The sequence below is a fragment of the Parambassis ranga genome, chromosome 13 (assembly GCF_900634625.1).
Source record: "Parambassis ranga chromosome 13, fParRan2.1, whole genome shotgun sequence".
In the NCBI taxonomy this organism is placed as follows: domain Eukaryota; kingdom Metazoa; phylum Chordata; class Actinopteri; family Ambassidae; genus Parambassis; species Parambassis ranga.
The window spans coordinates 22,920,052-22,938,238 of record NC_041033.1 but is presented as its reverse complement, the minus strand read 5'-3'; the positions used below and the strand labels follow the sequence as shown (position 1 = coordinate 22,938,238).

At 48.0% G+C, this 18,187-nt stretch overlaps 3 protein-coding genes across 4 annotated transcripts in view; 1 reads left to right on the top strand and 2 right to left on the bottom strand.

The window, feature by feature from the left end:
* Positions 1 to 18,187, bottom strand: part of LOC114444601 (scavenger receptor cysteine-rich type 1 protein M130-like) — a 902,860-nt gene that overhangs the window by 19,834 nt on the left and 864,839 nt on the right. The gene's annotated exons all lie outside the window — the stretch shown is intronic.
* The window catches only part of LOC114444595 (scavenger receptor cysteine-rich type 1 protein M130-like), a 493,351-nt gene that overhangs the window by 70,000 nt on the left and 405,164 nt on the right, over positions 1 to 18,187 (top strand). The window lies entirely within an intron of this gene.
* LOC114444609 (leucine-rich repeat and fibronectin type III domain-containing protein 1-like protein) overlaps positions 3,138 to 18,187 on the bottom strand; it is a 182,498-nt gene continuing 167,448 nt past the window's right edge. Inside the window, exons 12-16 of the mRNA XM_028419325.1 lie at positions 9,266 to 9,449; positions 8,945 to 9,167; positions 8,591 to 8,861; positions 4,511 to 4,555; positions 3,138 to 3,252 (exon numbers count right to left, since the gene is read on the bottom strand). Coding sequence (XP_028275126.1) covers positions 8,737 to 8,861; positions 8,945 to 9,167; positions 9,266 to 9,449 — 532 coding nt within the window. The 3' untranslated portion in view covers positions 3,138 to 3,252; positions 4,511 to 4,555; positions 8,591 to 8,736. The remainder of the gene's footprint in view (positions 3,253 to 4,510; positions 4,556 to 8,590; positions 8,862 to 8,944; positions 9,168 to 9,265; positions 9,450 to 18,187) is intronic.

Here is an 18,187-nt window from a genome sequence, read left to right as displayed (position 1 = left end):
GTCAGAATGATGATGTTCGTGACTTTGTCAATCAGTGTCATGGAGGGTATCATGTCTTCAACAACAGAAACAAAGATCCCTCTCAGGTCAGAGAGCTGCTGAAGAAGATCAATGAAATGATTGAGAGAAATGGAGGAAGCTGTTACACCAATGAAATGTTTGAAGAGGCTGAGAGAGCCATAAAAGAAGAGATGGAATGACTCCTGAGAGAAAATCCAGACATGGATGCTGAAGAAGCAAGAAGACAGGAGGAGAGAGACAACAGGTTCAGAGTTTTGATGGCTGCTGTTCCTTGTGCAACTGCTGCTGCTGCAGCTCCTATTGGATGTTCTGTTGGATTAATATTTGGTCCAGTTGGAGCAGCAGTTGGAGCAGTAGGTGGAGCTGTATCTGTGGCAGTGAATGAACTGGAAGCCCTCCAGCTGAGCTCTCCAGGTCCTCACGTCCTCCTCCTAACCCTGCAGCTGGGCCGGCTGACCCAACAGGAGCAGAGAGGGCTGCAGACTCTGAAGAAGATGCTGAGTCCTGACGTCTCTGAACACACCATGCTGCTGTTCACCTACGGAGACCGACTGGGGGACACCGACATGGAGCAGTTCATCAGAGAGGACGCCAACCTGCAGGAGCTGCTGAGACAGTGCAGCGGTCAGTACCATGTGTTGAACAACAGACAGATGGAAGACAGGAGACAGGTCCAAGAGCTGCTGGACAAAATACAAGTTATCTCACAGGGAGGACAGAGGTGTTATGAGAGGAGGTCTGTGTGGGAGAGATTTGTGCTGAGTGTGAGATCTGTGTGGGACAGACTCTGGTCCAGACCTGTCAGAGGGATTTGTCAGCTCTTCTGTTGTGTTGGAATCTTTTACTTACTTTTCAGATACTATCGTAACTCCAGTGCTGATGAGTCTGTTATTAACCAGAGTCAGGATCAGTCTCTGCAGCAGCACACTCTGTAAGCTGCTGTTCTGTTGATCAACATATTAAATCAATAACCTGTGTGATACTAAAGATCAGTCATGTGTCTTTACTACAGCTGGTCTATCGTCTCACTGTCCTCCCATCATTCAGGATGTTTGATGGTACTTGTGTTCACATGAGTCCTGCATGGTCAGGCTGCAGCACACACGCTGCTGAACCGTCATGGATGAATTTAGTTGGTAGAGCAGATCCAGATAACAGTGAACTGACTTATCTCTACAGTCAAAGACTCTGCTCCACCTTCACTGCTCCAAACACACACATCATGTTTTAAGCTTGTTCCATACTCCACGAGAACAGAGAACTCGCTCCACGGGTGGTAAGAGTAAAAAAAAAGTTCTTTTCGGCACGGAGGTACCATACTCCGCGAGACGTGTGTGTGCAGAACTCCTCATACGGCCTCCTACACAGCGCACGTCACACACAACAGGTTGACAATGCAGTTGTGTTGTAAATTGTGAGCACAGTCGTGGTTACCTGGCCTAATGAGCTGATAATGTTCAGGGAAGAGGGCGCACAGCTGACGACAGATAGAAGATCAGTGCAGCTGACTGTAGCAGACCTCTGGTCTGTGAGTTTAACTCTGTGAACGTGTGGATGACTGTCTGCAATAATACATCCTGTCTCTCAGTGTTTAATGTGCATTGAGCCACTGTAATGCCGTGATCAATACCGGGATTAGTTTTTATCGCCACCTTGTGGACAGACGCTCTCCTCTGTGCTCCGTGTTTCTCCTTCCAGCAGCTGTTTGCAGCTGCAGCATCTAAACTGTCCATGGTCGCTGTGCTTCCTCCTTCTGTCTGTGTGTTCTGCACCTGAAGAAGCTCTTGCTCCACATTCATCACGCCCACAATAAATTCCGACCAATCACAGAATGGTTGACGCACAGCCTTGAGAGAAAAAGTTCTGCCCGGGCCATGTGTCCGAGAGAGCTGCAGAACAGGCGCTCCGAGAGAAAAATGGCGTCATTTTGTGGGCGTAACGTCAACAGCGAGTTCTCTGTTCTCTGGAGTATGGATCCAGCTTAAGACCGACTTTGACTCCACATTTTGTAAAGAAGCTGCTGCTGCTACACACAGTGTGTCTGTACAGTCATGTTAAAGACTGAATTAGAAACTAAACACTTCTTTATATCACTGGTTAACCTGGAGATCAATAACACATCATCAGTGTTTTTTCCAAGAAAAATACCTTTTTATTTCTTTATAAATCCACATAATTGTATCTATGAAAGCATAAAATCCCCATTTTGCACATTGTTGTGTTTTTTTCTTATTGTGGTCGTTCCGTTATATTCAAAGTAAATCATGGGTATCAAACCATCGAAGACTGTAAGGTGTATGTCACATACAAACACAGACACTGTCAAACAGCAAGGGGGGGGCAGCGTGAGTCCTGCTGGAAACACTTCAGCATCCAGCACCAGCGATCAGGGAACACTGAGGGTCAGGGTCACCAGTGTTCACATGCACGGCCGCTCTCCAGTGTCACTAACATTTGACCGTCTTCACCACTGAATGCAGAGCTGCTCACACGAGTGCTGGGAGTCTCTGGTCGAGGCTCCGCCCTCAGGACACCAAGCTTATTTTTCTTTAATACTCCGACACTGAGAGAACCGACCCACCATGGACGCAAACACACACATTGTTTCAACATGATCTAAGTCTTCCACAGCCATACGGCTGTTAGTACTGCAGAATACACTGTTCATCTGTGTGTGTGTGAGAGAGAGAGAGAGGGATACAACATATGATTAAAGTGCCAGAGAAGTTTGTTATCAGACAAGACTTGGACAGTGTGCTTGTATTTTTAATCCAAGGCCCAACATGGAGGTGTGCTTTCGGAAGTCTGCGTGTTCTCCCGACTCTGTTAATAATGCTGTCATAATACTGTTGTAATCCTTTGGCATATGACTGTATGCTGGGGAAGAGAAGAGCAGTGCCACCCACCGACCAGAGAACAGACAGGTGTCATGAATCCAGAGTGATCCATGATCAGAAAGTTCCCAGAGCAGAAAGCCAGAGCGCCGGCAGACCGCCTGACACGAGGCATCCTCCAGGAGAGAGGAGGAGCTCCCAGCCCGATCCCAGGATTCACACCTCCACTGACCTGCATCCAACATGTCCGCCCGGCGGCGTGGAGGCGTTTGCATATCAGCAGGTGGGCTGCACCTCCTCAGGTTATGTTCCGGCTGCTTCTGTGTGGGGTGGCTTCGGAGGGCGTGTGTGTGTGGGCCAAATACCTGATGTTTAGGACTCACAACCCACGAGACACCTGAAGGAGACAAGACAGATCTGTGTGATTAAAGGCACAGTGTTCAGACTTAAACCACAGGGGTCTCACTGCACATCACAGGCTTGGATCCAACGTACAGGTCAGTCTGCCCGCCGGCACTCTGGGCTGCTTTCACACCTCCCAGCCACTTGATGAGTCTGTAAAGCTGCAGCAGAGTTTCCCAGATGACTCAGATCCAGTCTGGGTGTTTTGCTCTGAGTGTGATCGTCACAGCAGAGTCTGATGGACCGAAGCCTGCAGGTGTGAAAGCAGCCTCAGTGTCAGGAACAGAACCGAAGCCTGATCTGTTCTTAAATGTAACCAGGAGCCACCTGAGAGCGGCACAACACAACAAAAAGAAACAGTACAAACAGAAGATATGCAGAGAACCACTGTGTGTGTGTTCCTCCTCTTGTACTCTTTGCAGGACCTCTTGTGGCCGAGGAGGTGTACTACAGTGCTTGCTGATTTCAGGTGTGCCTCCCTGCTTCAGAGCTTCTTCAAAGATGAGAACTTTTTTTCTGTTTGCATAAACAGAGCTGATGAAACTAATACAAACTTTTCCAGAAGCAGCATGATCGATCAAAAAAGATCAAAAAATAAAATAAAAAGTTAAAGAAGCCTTCAGACATGAAGATAATTCTCAATATTCAGTTTTTAGTTTCACTGGTCTGTAATCAGCTTTGTGTCCTGATGAAGAGGTGCAGAGGAAAGAAGGACAGCGGGAGGAGGAAGAGGAGAGACAGAGAGGGAGCCGGTGAGATGAAGAAAAGAAGGAAAGGGAGGAAGTTACTGAAAGACAGAAAAGGACAGAGGAGAAAGAGGAGGAGACAGAAGACAAGGGGATGAAACAAAGGAGGATAACAAATTAAAAAGTAAGCAATACATGAGTAAAGGAGACAAGAAGAAAGGAGGAAGAGGAGCAGAGGAGCAGGTTTATATAACTGCAGAGAGAGCTTACATAATGGAGCGACACCAATCTGCATACTGTGGGGGATCAGGCCATTATATAATGGCCCAATAAAGAGGAATAATGTTGTTTACTAAGGCAAGGCGATATTTACAGAGCACTTAAAGGCAGACTGACTCCAGGCCTGCTAATGGCGTCTTTCCTTGGCATGTTTCCACCCCCCCCTCCCTCAGCATGTTCGGATGCAGCTTCTCTGCTGGAACAATGAGCGGTCATCCTCTCACCTGTGTGTTTACCAGTGTGTGTGTGTGTGTGTGTGTGTGTGTGTGTGTGTGGGAGTTCTCTCACCTCTCCCGCCTCTTCTCCCTCCAGCGCTGTGAAGCTGATGTAAATCTGAAAAACACACAACACCGAAAAAAGGAGAAAAACAGATGAGAGTTGAGACGTCTGTCCCTGAGCAGCATCTGTCTGACCGATGGAGAACAGACGCATCACACACCAACTCTCCTTCCTGCACCCTCAGCACTTATTTAAAGTTCCAGTGTGAAGTTGAGCCCTTAAATCTGTGACTTCAGCACATGTCCACAACAACAGCCAACATCTGGCTTCAAGTGTCAAAGGCTGCAGTTCCCACCACGGCCTCTGGGGGGCTGGCTGCTTCGAGCTGGTGTCTCACATCATGAGCTTCCTGCCTCAGCTCCACCTCTTTGCCTGTGTTTGGATTAAACAGGAGTTTTGGACGGGGCCTCCCACAGGGACACACAGCTCCCCAGAAATAACCCGCGGATGATGTCACGGCTGCTTTGTTGATAGATCTGGACAGGCCAACAACCATCAGGCAGAGTCCGGATCTAGAAGTGAGACGTATTTGGCTCTAATAATGGTCCACACTGGGGTGGGTCTGGTCCACAAGCTCCATAAAACCACAACAACCCCTGACTCTAAAGAGAAGCTGAGTGAGGAAGAACCTGCAGGTCCTCTGGTGTCCACATGAGGCTGGCTCCATCAGTGAGTCAGTCCCCACAGACCTCCATGTTAAAATGTCCAAAATCACAGCAGAGACAAGGACATGGACACATGGTTCAAACACTGCTACAGTCACCTGTTTGAATGATGTGGAGGCTGAGAGAAAATCTGTGCTTCAGATTTCTATTTGCAGGCTGCTCCTCGTCCTCTTCATGTCCAATCTGCTCTCCAGCCCTCCTCCACCTCCCCCTCATCCCTGAGCTTTCATTTTGGGTCTCTTTATCCCTCCATCGCTTCTTGTCAATAACTGTCTCAGGGCTCAGTGACTCATCTGTACTTTTCTCTCTGTGTTTGGCTCCTTGTTTTCTCTCTCATTTTTCCTCCTGTCTCACAAACTAAATATACTAAGTCCATAATCCTCCCTTCTGTCTCTCTCTCTCTCTCTCTCTCTGTCTTTCTGTGGACGTCTCTTTCTCTCCTTAACCAAATATAAATCCACAGTCTGTCCGTCCTGTTTATCTGTCCTTCCACTTCCCTTCCACACTCACCCAGGTCTTTTTTCAGACAGAGATTAAAAAGACTTTGTTTTATTTTTGTCGGAGGGTTTATGAAGCCACTGGCAATGTTATGCTGCAAATTATATTCAAAGGGCTCCCTGTAAAAATAGATAGCGAGCTGCAGAGCCTGGGTTGGGATTTCACTGTTTTCCGTTAAAGCGCACAGGCATGATTTATTTAGAAGAAGCAACAAAACAGTTTTAATGACATTTAAGCAACCTTTCAAACTGAAGTGAAGCCGGTGAAGTTACCCCGAAAACAGCCGGCAACCTTCAGCTGTGAAGATCATCAGTGCACCCAACACCGGACACATAACCTGGGTAATGTTGATGTCAACTACCTGAGACAGCTACCAGTGCCCCAGTCTTGTCTCGTTAGACACAGCAGACACAGTCAGTCAGACCCTCACAGCCCCCCCACTGAGCTCCTCCACCACATGTAAACCATGCTTCCCACCAAACAGTTAGAGCTGATGGAGCTGATGGAGGAGCAGAGGGACGTCTTCACGAGGACTCTACAGTCCAGAAACCTGGTTCATAATCCTCTGTTTCAGGTGCTTACAACACTAAGATGTACATTCAATACAACGTGTATAAAAACAGTTAAAATAGGATTCTGTAAAAAACAAAAAGTCCTGTCCTGATTCACATGTGAGCAGCAGTCACATGACCAACGTTCAGCCTGGCTGATGTGCAGCTTTCTGCAGAGGATGAGTGAAACATGAACAGTTAGATATTTACAGCAGAGTAACGCCTTGGACTGACTCCATCTTTGAGTCAAAGCTCTGAATGGCACCACCTTCACCTTCCTGTGGTACATGTGTAAACCTAAAGGCTTGAGGCCCTTCCTCACTGTGACCACCAGGTGTCACTGTGGCTCTGTGTGGTGGTCTGTGTGTGGGGGGGAGCTCTGACAGTGCAGCCACTGTGTCGTGCTGCTGCTCGGCACCAGCCTCGGATAATAAAGGTGCCATGAATGATGCCCTGATGCCTGGTGGCTGTGCAGAGCTCCCGGTGATGATACCTGCCGACGTCTCTCCCCCGTCTCCCCCACACTGCAGTCAGTGCGCGTTGAATGAATGTGTGTATCATCAGTGCAGTGTGAAAAGTTCACATCTCCACACTGTGAGAGCACAGCTACCTTACAGACCTCTGTTCAGAGACTCGGCACAGAGCAGAGCCCACAGTGCTGTAATGCTGCTTCATTAACAGCGCTGCATGTTCCCGGCGTCTGTTTAACAGAGCTGTCAAACTCGGGTACACCTTCATCTGCAGAGCAGTTTGTGGCATCTTGCTGCCGTATGCTGCTGATGCCACACACACTGTCTGCTGCTGTGAACAGGTGCATGCAGAGCAGCGAACACAGAGACAGGTTGACCCCACAGCTCACATCTCAGCCACAGTCACACTCCACACTTGAGAAGATGTTTCTGGGCGTTTTGCAAAAATGTCTCACGTTCAATCAGTGCTGCAGCTCAAACAGCCCCACAGCCACAAGCAGACAGAAGTCAGGCCTGTGTGTGAGCACAACAGCGAGAGTCTGATTATTCATTTTACAAAAATGTAAATAAGCTGGAATAAATATGCAAAACTAAAAAAAAAACAGGAGCTCTAATCTGCTACAAACCATTGAACAGAGACTCTGAATGTTGGTCATGTGACTGCTGCTCACATGTGACTCCATCAGGGCTTCCTGCTGGTTGCTGAGGAGGACTACAATCTGCACAGGAAACGGTGAGTGAAATACGGCACATGTAAATCTGGAAGGTGTTCTCGTCTTCCACTGTTCCTCCCAAACACTCTGTCAACCAGCAGCTAACTGAGATCTCTGCTGCTGAACAGAGAATACATCTGCAGCTTTAGGCGACGTTCGCTGGCTCCCTGCATCAATGAAGATGATAGGTGGTAGATATTAAAGAACAAATGGCTCATAGTGAGTGTGTAATTATGAGATGAAGTCTAAACGTTGCTGTGGACAACATGCCCCGAGTCTTTGAGTCTTTCCTTGTTAAAAGTGCCTGGAGGCAGGACTAGAAAGGTGGCAGAGGCTGGACGTGTGAACATGTGGGCCAGAGATCAGGGACAGGCTCCGGCCGTCCAGCCACACAGGCCTGATATGAATCACTCAGACACAAAAGAGAAATGGAACATAAATTGTGTGGAGGGGGAGAAAATCCTCCGGAGGATTTTGAAGGATATCTGAAAATAGAGTGTGCATCTGAATTTGGAGTGAAATTGGGAGCAGGAATATCACAGGAGAAACAGAAACACTGTGATGGAGGATAACAGACAAACAAAACGACCTTGAACTCAAAAACCAAATGAGTGGAGGAGAGGAGCATCAAAACAACTCATTAAACCCAAACAAATGACTACAGGGAGGCAGGAAGTACCACAGATGAGGTGTTTGGTTTGTTTCCAAAACCAGGCGGAGACACACTCCGTGTGTAAAGACCATCACTGACCACAAAGGACAGCTAGCTGAAGAATAAACGAGTAGGACATGTTAGCGGCGATCAGTTCATTTCATTTACACTTTAGAACGAGAGCCTGAAAGAGTCAGACCGCAGCAGAAGGTCTGTCCCTCACAGACATCATGGTCGGGGCTCAGAGTGTCTGACATCAAAGCAGACTTCATGACCCCCTGTGAGTTCTGGCAGTCTCCTAAGGGGGACTCAGACCCCAGTTTGGGAACTAGGTTCATCTGCTAGCATTGTCATGTGATCAGCTGTGTTGACCATCACCAAGTTTAACCAAATCTATTTATAATCACACACACACACAGGACTGTAGAGACATATGGTGGCTGGATGTCCACATACTTTTGGCCGTATACTTGAAACCCCTGTCAGTCTAAGCTCAGACCTCTCCCTCCCACCTCCTTCAGCCTGACCTCAGATACTCACCAATGACAGGAGCTGCTCCTCAGCATTAAGTGGAGTCTGGCTCCAGGCACCAGCAACAAATCAAAAAAAGGGGGGTAGGGAGGTGGAGTATTGGTTTGGGCTGAGAGATTGTTGGGCTGTGGGTGTGGCGGACAGTTTCTTGTGTGTTATTGGGAGATGGCATCGTCATCACGGGTGGGATTTAAGTCCACTACAGTCGTCCCTCGAAGAGACGCTCCTCCCATCCCTTCTGTTGATGATGACGGCTGGGAGTTTTTATTAGCGCCTCCACCTGGAAAACAAGACGGGGTCGGACCATTAAAACAGGATTCCGGTCACCTTGTCTCCTCCTCCTCCTGTGTTTCCTCCTCTCACCTTGCCCTGCAGAGGAGGAGGAAGACGGCGGCAGAGCGAGGACGTTGGCCCCGGCTCCTCCTCCTCCGTTGGTCTGGGAGCAGACGTTGGCGTGGCGTGCGGCGGCTTTCTGTTTGTAGTGGTTACTGTGCAGCTTGTACTTCATCAGGAGGATGAAGATGAAGACGAGCACAGACGCCACGATGATTCCACCGATGATGATGATCATGGTCCCACCTAGGAACTGCAGGGAAGGACCAGAAACATGCAGGTCAGGGAGATTCTTGTACAGATGAGTTAAGAGGACTGTGTGCAGCACTGAAAGCTCTGTTAACCCCTCACCTGGTCTCGTATGGAGTGACAGCGTCCATACTCCGTCTCCGTGCTGAAGGACACGCAGCCCACCAGCTTGGTGCCGGTCAGGGCGGTGATGCCGTCGTCATACACGGCCAAAACGCACAGCTCGTAATCCCGTGACGACGCCAGGTCACTGAGCAGGAAGTACTTATGGTTGGCTGGAATCATCCTGGAGAAGGGGGGGGGGGGCAGAGAGGAAGAAACATTAGCTAAGGTGAACTGAGACGCTCCATCATGTAGAGCATCATAAGTGCCTTTACTGCAGGTGTTAGCTACAGCGGTCACTGCAACAATGAGGTCAAAGGTCAGTTTAAGCAGGACTTGAACAGAGGAGCTTTCCCAGAAAATAAGATAATAAGATAATAAGTGGACTTTGCAGCTAAGCTCCAGAAAACAGACACATTTATACACAAGCTCACGACACAGACACCCGACAGCACCCCAAAGCCAAGTAAGACTCCATATTTGTCCATGCTGTGACTATCTGCAGTACATGTGTCAAGACATTTGTTTTAATTTGCTCGTCTTCAGTAAAGACATTTTGCATTTGTGCTGACTTTATCTGTGCTGCATTATTATGATGAGCTTCAGTCTGCCACTCAACCCGCACTGTATCTGGACGTCTTGAAGTGTCGATTTCTATCTCTGCTTTCTGCATTTTTCTGCATCCTGTTCAGTCACAGAGGAAGATTAATGTTAATGTCTGTGCTGCTCTCGGCCCAGTTAGTGCACAGTGCTGCTGTTTCCATGACTTCTGCTGGAGAGACGGAGACAAACAACTAACTGGATAACCAGGTAAAGAGGAGAGGGGGTCGCCAATGACAAAAGCCTGAAGTAGAGAAGCAGAAGGAACACACGCACACACACACACACAGAAGACAGACAGAGCAAAACAGATGAGGGAGCAGAGAGGGAAGCTGCACTCTCAATTGTCAACTTGAAAATCAAACGGGAGAGTGAGATTAAAGGCCGAGGGGAGGCGAGGAAGACGGCGGTGGAAGAATGAGAGGAGAAGAGATGAGAAAAAGGAGGAAAGGTAAGAAATGTCAGCGAGGAGAAGGCTGAAAGAAACCAGAGGAAGACGAGACACAAAGAACGAACATGACAACACAAGGTGGAGAGACGAGGACATCCAGACTTCACATTATTCAGAGCAGAACAATCCTCACTGTGAGCAACAGGACAGACACATACTGCTGCCCAGCAGCCGTCAGCAGCTTCACTATACTGTGTGTGTTCTGACTCAAAGCACATGTAGACCACACACCCACACAGAGCTGGCCCTCACCACACATCAGCTTCCAGCCTTAATGCTGTCTGATATAAATTCACCGCCACTGCACCTTCACAGGAAGACGACAGGAAACCAGAGAGGATGAAGGCCGCCTCTACAACCAACACTGGACCAGCATGTTTATTCTGCAAGAGAAGCAATAACTCTTCACACCAGCAGGTGGCAGCAGTCTGTAATCATCATTCATAAAAGGAAACAGGAAGTGATTCCTCGAGCTTGTGTTGAGTCATCGCCGACAATTCCCTGGTTCGCTGATCGTTTGTTTGGTTTTAGTAAAAGAGAGTTTTTGTGTTTGCGCATTGATCTGATTGGCTGAAGCGGAAGCTTGTGGTAGATGATGACAGATGGTTCATCCGTCAGCTGGATGAGGATCAGAGCGAAAAACTGTGGCCAGACAAACAGCAGAGAGTCTGCCCGGGGAGCGGCGGCTCCTGAAAACCTGCATCGGCCACACTCGCCCTGTGTGACGTGTTCATGTCACCTGCTACACATCAGACGAGCTTCTAACCCCTTGAACTTGTAGATGCCCCCCTCACAATGCTGGGGAGCCTCTTCTGATTTCCTAAACTAATTTTGAAGACTGATCGCGAGGACAGAGATGATGGCTGACAAAAAAAGAACAAAGAACTCTGGGCTGCAGAGGCAGACGTTATCAATGGAATGATAATGGAGCTTAGAAAGACAGGAGCTGTGAACTAGGCCACCCTGTGAAACACTGAGATCACTGCTAATGCTGGACTGAACCACACACACACGCACACGCACGCACACGCGCGCGCACACACACACACACACTTACTACAAACAGTAAAAACAGACCTGAAGAGAGGACGATCTTAACTGAGCTGAGTGTAAACAGCTGCACAGGAATAAAGTGCGTGTTGCTCTGTTCTCTCTCCAAATGTGTGTGTGTGTGTGTGTGTGTGTGTGTGTGTGTGTGTGCCTGCAGATGTCCTTTGTCCGTGTGCAGCTGTGTGTGTGTGTCCTATATATTATTCAGGTGTCAGGTGGTGCAGGGCAGTTCCTATTTATCAACACTGGAGCAGAGGTGACGAGACAAGGAACGGAATTATAGAGCCAACCCCGACCCTGTGGGCATTGTGTGTGTGTGTGTGTGTGTGTGTGTGTGTGTGTGACAGAGAGAAAGAGAGAGAAGGCAGCGTAGAAAGGAAAAGACAGACAGATAGTGTTTCTAAAGAGCAGCGTCTCAGTGTGTGTCTGTGAGTGCTGGATGGAGACGGCAGGTCTATTATAGAGGTCTGGTCTATAAGTGCTGCGGCGTTCCGGGTCAGACTAATGGCTGGACGAGCGCCTAAGGGCTCTCTCTCTTTCCCACACAGAGACAGTAAATGTACAGCGACTGTTATTGCCCGTGGCCTTCCTGCTGCTGGAGGTAAATCATGTTTCAGCCTCAGGCTTCAACTGAACCTGACACAGCAGAGACAGCGCCTGTGTGAGGAACAGCAGTTCAATCCCACAGGAGAAAGGGACGTTAAGGGTTAATAACCTCTGAGGACGGCTGATGTCATAATGATACAGGAAATCATCAAATCAACATTGTGTGCTAGCCTTAACTAGCCTTAGCCTTGCTAATTGGCTAAATGACACCTTCCTGTCACTCAAAGCAGCCAAGCCCTTTAACTCTGCATCACTTTAGGCTTTTTACAGCAGTCAACATCTGAAGTGGATCAAAATAATATTGCAGTATATTATTATGACCTGGATGAATCTTCATCATGGACAACATCCTCCTCTGACACTCAGAGGAGTGTCAAAATAAAGACATACTGGACCGTCCCTCTCACCCGCTCCACACTGTGCTGACCAGCTACAGGAGCTCGTTCAGCAACAGACTCCGACTCCCACGATGCACCACTGAGAGACACAGGAAGTCATTCCTGCCCGTCAATCAAACTACTGAACTCTGAACTGTGACAGTCACTCAGACACTGTACATTCATACTGGAACATTCATGTCAGGCTCTTTACTGTGTAAAGGTTTCTATACAGAGTAAATATGTTCTTTAGATACAACTCAGGGATTTAAATACTGTCTAGGTATTTAGATATTTCATATTTCAATTTATCTTTGATTTCTATTTGTCTGTAACAGAAAGAATTTCCCATTAAATAAAGTGATTCTGATTCTGATCAGGTGGATCAAACATTTTCACCAAAGCTGTTCTGAATTCTGAACAATATCTGTTCTTGTCTTGTTTGATCCACTTGTTGACTACTGTAAGTGAAGACGGTCAGTGGTATACATGTAGTTAGTTGTCCAGACTGTAAACATGGCAGGAAGTGGCTCAGAGCCCAGGGTTCCTCAGACTCAACACTCGGACAGCGGGGCGGCTTCTTGTTGCATCACTTCCTGGATTTTATATGTAGAAACTCCGAGCTAAAGGAGAGCTCGTGTGTCACAGTGTGACCGACAGGCCATCAAACCGGAAACCTACAAAACACTGCAGTGTCCACACATGTTCTCATGTTCCAGTGGAGCTCTCAGCCATGCATACAGACGTGACCTCGGTGATGGCTGGGTTCAGTGTCACGCCTCTGTCAGTGGCTCTGTGGGCGCTGCATTATTCACACAGCTGCCATGAACCGACAGAGAGGCCACACTTCAGGTCACACAATCCTGTGTGACATTTAACGTGTTTCATGTCATTATGAGTGCTGCATTATTCAGACCCTTAAAGGATTCCTGCTGACATATTTAAACTGCAATTATCTTGGATCTCGCCTGCTTTTCATTATGCAGGATCCACGCCCAAGGCAATGGCACTGTAACACATAAAGCTTCAGAAGAAAGAACAACCTTGACTGCAGACATTCACTTCGGCCTCCTCACAAACACAGAGAGGAGCCGCATTTACACAAGGACACAGACCTCACAGGAAGGCGCTGGTTTCATGATGAAACATTTTCAAACAATATTCAGTAAATCTGTTGTTTTCCTGATTCACAATGTTCCTTCAGTTAACTGGACATTAGCTGAATGCAGTGGTGGAAAGTAACTAAGTATTTGTACTTTGTTACTGTACTTAAGTATTTTTTATGTATTTCTACTTTAAGTAAAAATAACAGCTCCATGCTGCAGCTGTCACCTGGACTTTCTCCTCCACTATGTCTCCAGTGTCTGTAGTTCCTTGTTCCATGTGATGAACACAGTGTGGACTGATGTGAGGTCAGACTCTGCATGGAGCTGGTGTCACGCTGCAGCTGTGTTTCTATAATGAGCCTCAGTCATGATGCCGGTGCTCTGGCTCAGTGAGCTAACTAGTTAGCTGCTGTCTGCTAACACAGGTCCATCCATGAATGTCTGATGAACATGAATCATCACATGAATCTACAGCAGGAACACTGACACAGTAAACATGCTGAATGCCTGTTTGTTATCAGCAGCCTCTCTGTTCACTTGATGCCCACAGCCTGCCTCATGACACACAGACCTGTCCACAGCCTGCCTCATGACACACAGACCTGTCCACAGCCTGCCTCATGACACACAGACCTGTCCACAGCTGCTTCTGGACTCAACATGGACATTAACTACACATGCTCCATTTTACTTTGATTATTTTAACCTGATCACATCCTTTGGAAATCAATCATATATATTCAGTGTGTGAGTACTTTTACTTTGAATACTTTAAGTACATTTAAAAGTACTTAAGACTTTTACTTAAGTAGGCTTGTTGATGCAGCACTTCTACTTTTACTTGAGTACCGAGCTTCAGTACTTCCTCCACCACTGTCCACTGAATGGCAGATGCAACAGCATCAAAAACTGCAGTTCTCCTTGTGGCCTCTGCATGTTTACAGCCTGCTACAAGAAGACTTACAGTAACAGGCTGCGACCTGCCTGTCCACCTCAGCTCCACCTCAGCTCCACCTCAGCTCCACCTCTTTGCCTGAGGGTTAGACAGAGTAACACCTTAACACAGCCCCAGGAGGATGGAGGTCAGGCCTCCTGTGGGACTCTCCTGCTCTACAGCTGCTTCCTGACCCGTCAGCCCACTGGTGTTTTTAGGTTCAGATCATGGACTCACAACATTAAACATGTTACAGGACCAAATGGAACAGAACACAGTTACAGAAGCACTAAAAAGCAGCAACACAAACCCTGAGGATGAATGTGTGGCAGAGGCGGCAGAACATAACGCACTCAGACCACTTCCTGTGAACTGTCCAGTACACTTTCACCATAGAGGCATGATGGGAACATGCCAAGGATGGCTCTGACTAAAGGGGGACCAACACAGCAGTCTGCAGGTGGTGCGAGGCAGCAGTGAGTCAGGGCTGTACAATTACTGATGAACCTGAGGGAATCACCGGGCAGGCTGTCAGCGGTCTAAAGACACTGAGCAGGAGGCGGAGGACACAGGAGCCGACCAACAATCCAGCAAATCAGAGAGCAAATACTGCACGCTGCACAATATTTCAACTCTTCAAATGTCGGTTCCACAAGCCTCTACCCCAAAACATGTATATGGATAATTCCCTCCTCAACTTAGACGCAAGGTCAAAGTGAAGATTTCTCCCCGTCTCTGCTTCCACTGCCTCTCATCCTCTGAATACCAATAAGGAGGAAAGAGAGACACAGGAGAGAAAACTGAGAGTAGAAGAAGGAGAGAGGGGGACAAGTAGCAGAGTGGAAGCTCCTGCAGATGAAGGACGAAAACACTTGACACAGCATTTCCTGCTCCGTGTGTGTGTGTTCGATTCTGCACAGATGGCGTGAAGGATGACAGAAAGGAAAGCTAAAGAAAGTGATCACTAAAATATGAACCATAACAGGATGAAAGTACATGTTATGCTACACAAACACAAGGGAATATGCATCCAATAATCTGGTTAATGCGGGGTCTGGCAGTGTAATCCAGCATCTGTGGGATGAGCTGGACTAACAAGTCATAAAGGTCCCACATCAGAAGCACCTGGACTGCTAACGTCTTGCCTCATGGAGTCCATCACAGATCACAGAAAATCTCTTGGATTATTCCAAATAAGCAGAGGGTCTGTGTGTAAAGGGCTTCAGTGCCATTAAAATAACGTCTGCTGTACGAGCAGCTGGGAGTCTGAGGATCTGACCCCCTGCTGTCTGTGGCTCTAAGAGAAAACCTTCCTGATCTGATGTCAGCCTAAAAGCTCTGCTGTCGTCCTCAGTGTGTCTTCTAACAGGAGACACAGCAGGACAAAGCCACGTCTGACTGATGGAGCGAGAGCAGAGAGAGGAGGGAAGAGGAGGAAGGCGACATCACAGTGACTTGGTAAAGGTGTGTGTGCTGACGGAGACAGGAGGATGAGGAGAGGGAGGAGTTGTTGAGAGGAAAGCTGACGCCTCATCAGCTCAGCAGAATATGATCAGCTGTCATTTCCTCAGAGCTTGCTCTTCCTCTTCCTTCCTCACTTCCATCCACCTATCTCTGTATCAGCTGACTCAAAGAAACCTCCTCTCTTCATCGCAGCACTGCAGCAATCTATCCCTCCTCCTCCTCCTCCTCCTCCTCCATCCATCTCTCTACTTTTCCATCCTCTCTCTCTCTCTGCTTTAATCTGTCCTTCGAGAGCCAGGCAGGATGGTAATTAGAAAGGCAACACACACACACACACACACACACACACACACACACTCACACACACACACACACTCACACACTCACGCACACACACACACAGATACACAAACACACACACTAACACACACACTCTCTCTCTCACTTACACACACACACACTCTCTCTCACTTACACACACACACACTCTCTCTCACTTACACACACACACACACACACACTCCTGGCCTGGGACAGAAAGAGAAAAAGGAGAAGACGAGAATATTAAAGGAGGAAGAATCAATAGATTCATTTCCTGGTGCTGACAGAGGTTGATCTCTCCCTGGACCCATAATCCTTAGAGTTCATAGGTATTTGTGTGCGTGTGTGTGTTTGTGTGTGTTTGTGTGAGATGGAGCGGGAGAGAGAGACAAAGAGAGTGAGTGAGAGAGGTGAAGAATAAAGCTGGTCAGGTTATTCTTGCCCTGGGGCAGACCTGAGAAGGAGGAGGGCGTAAAAATACACTTCCCTCTTCCCCTCCCCTCCCTGCTGCCTCACCCACACCGCCCACCACCCACAGGGAGAGAGAGGGAGAGGGAGGAAGAGGAGAAGTCGATCTCTTATCCTTGATGCTTCAATCCTGACTTCTGTGTGTGCAGCACACTGTGTGTATTCATCTAAAAACAGGAGGAGGAGCTGTGTGAGAAACCAGCACAATGATCACACTCAGGTCTGCCCCGTCAAGAATCCAGCTTCAACCCGCTCCGTCTGTCCTTCACTCACAGTAAAAAGCCTAATTGGACATGCAGTCAGCAGTCTGTCCATCATTCTGAGTCTGGATGTTTGTCTGGAACAAATGTATTGATTACTTTGCTCTGTGAAATCAGGGAATCATCTCAACCTCCTGTTGTAAATATGTCTTATTATTAGGACATGTTTGTTGTAAACTTCAGTTCCCATCATGCACTGGGCAGCTACAGTTGAGTCAGTCAGGTTAGCTGTTGTCTTACTTCTCCTGTAACAGGTGCGGATCAGAACCAGAACAGCCCTGTCAGAGAGGAGGGGTGATATCAGCGGCTCGGCGCTCGCTGTAAAAACCCGTTTTTAACGTCTTTTTAAAACCGTATAAATTAAACAGCTGAGGGAAAGCAGGACCGTTCCATCAGTAATGCTTAATTTGTTCAGCTGCTCCCCTGCAGCATGCACAGCAGTGATAACCGCAGCGATGGTCGCTGACTTTCACTGAACTTCTAACATTTTCATTGCTCCATTTGTCACGCCATTATGACGGGGCAGCAGCGGCCCACAGGGAGCAGCCGGCAGCTTTGGACCGGGAGATCAGCGGCCGGGAAAAACGACTGAGAGGCCCCACCTTTCTCCAGCCATCCCCCGATAACTTCCCTGATGAACCCCAGAGCTGCTGCTCCACAACCAGCTGACTGCAGCTGCTCGGTTCACACACTTAATGCAGTTCAGCAGTATTGGACAGCTCCCAAATGTGAGTGTGAAGCAGGCTGCTGAATAACAGCAGGCGGCTCCCTCCACGTTCCCTGGAAAGATAAAGGTTACAGAAAGGCTGTGTGCAATTTGTGGGAGCGCTGAGAGCGAGCGGGCTTTTAATGAGGGCTCAGGAAAGGTAGAGGCACCTTAAAGGCACATTTCTCTGTGGTACTACAGCAGGACAGGTGTGCAGGACTCTATATGGAACTGCAGCTCGTACTTTGGACCACAGCAGACTGAAGGTTGCTGAAGAGGAGGTGCAGGAGCACAGGGTGGTTCTCTGTACTGAAGCGAGCTCTCGTACAAATGGAACATGCTGTGCAGACTTGCGTTTCCCATTATTGTCATTACAGTATGTCGTTATGCTAATGAGATGCTCAGAGTCTGTGAAGATGTTCAGCCATCCAGGTGGTGATAAGACGTCTTCTGAGCCAGTCGCTTCTCTTAGAGTGGATTATTCTGTGAAGCTGGCAGCAGACTTTTAGAAAACGTTCCACTGTTAATGGACTGGTCTTTCTGAGGGGTGTAGAGCATCATCATCATATCTCCTCACAT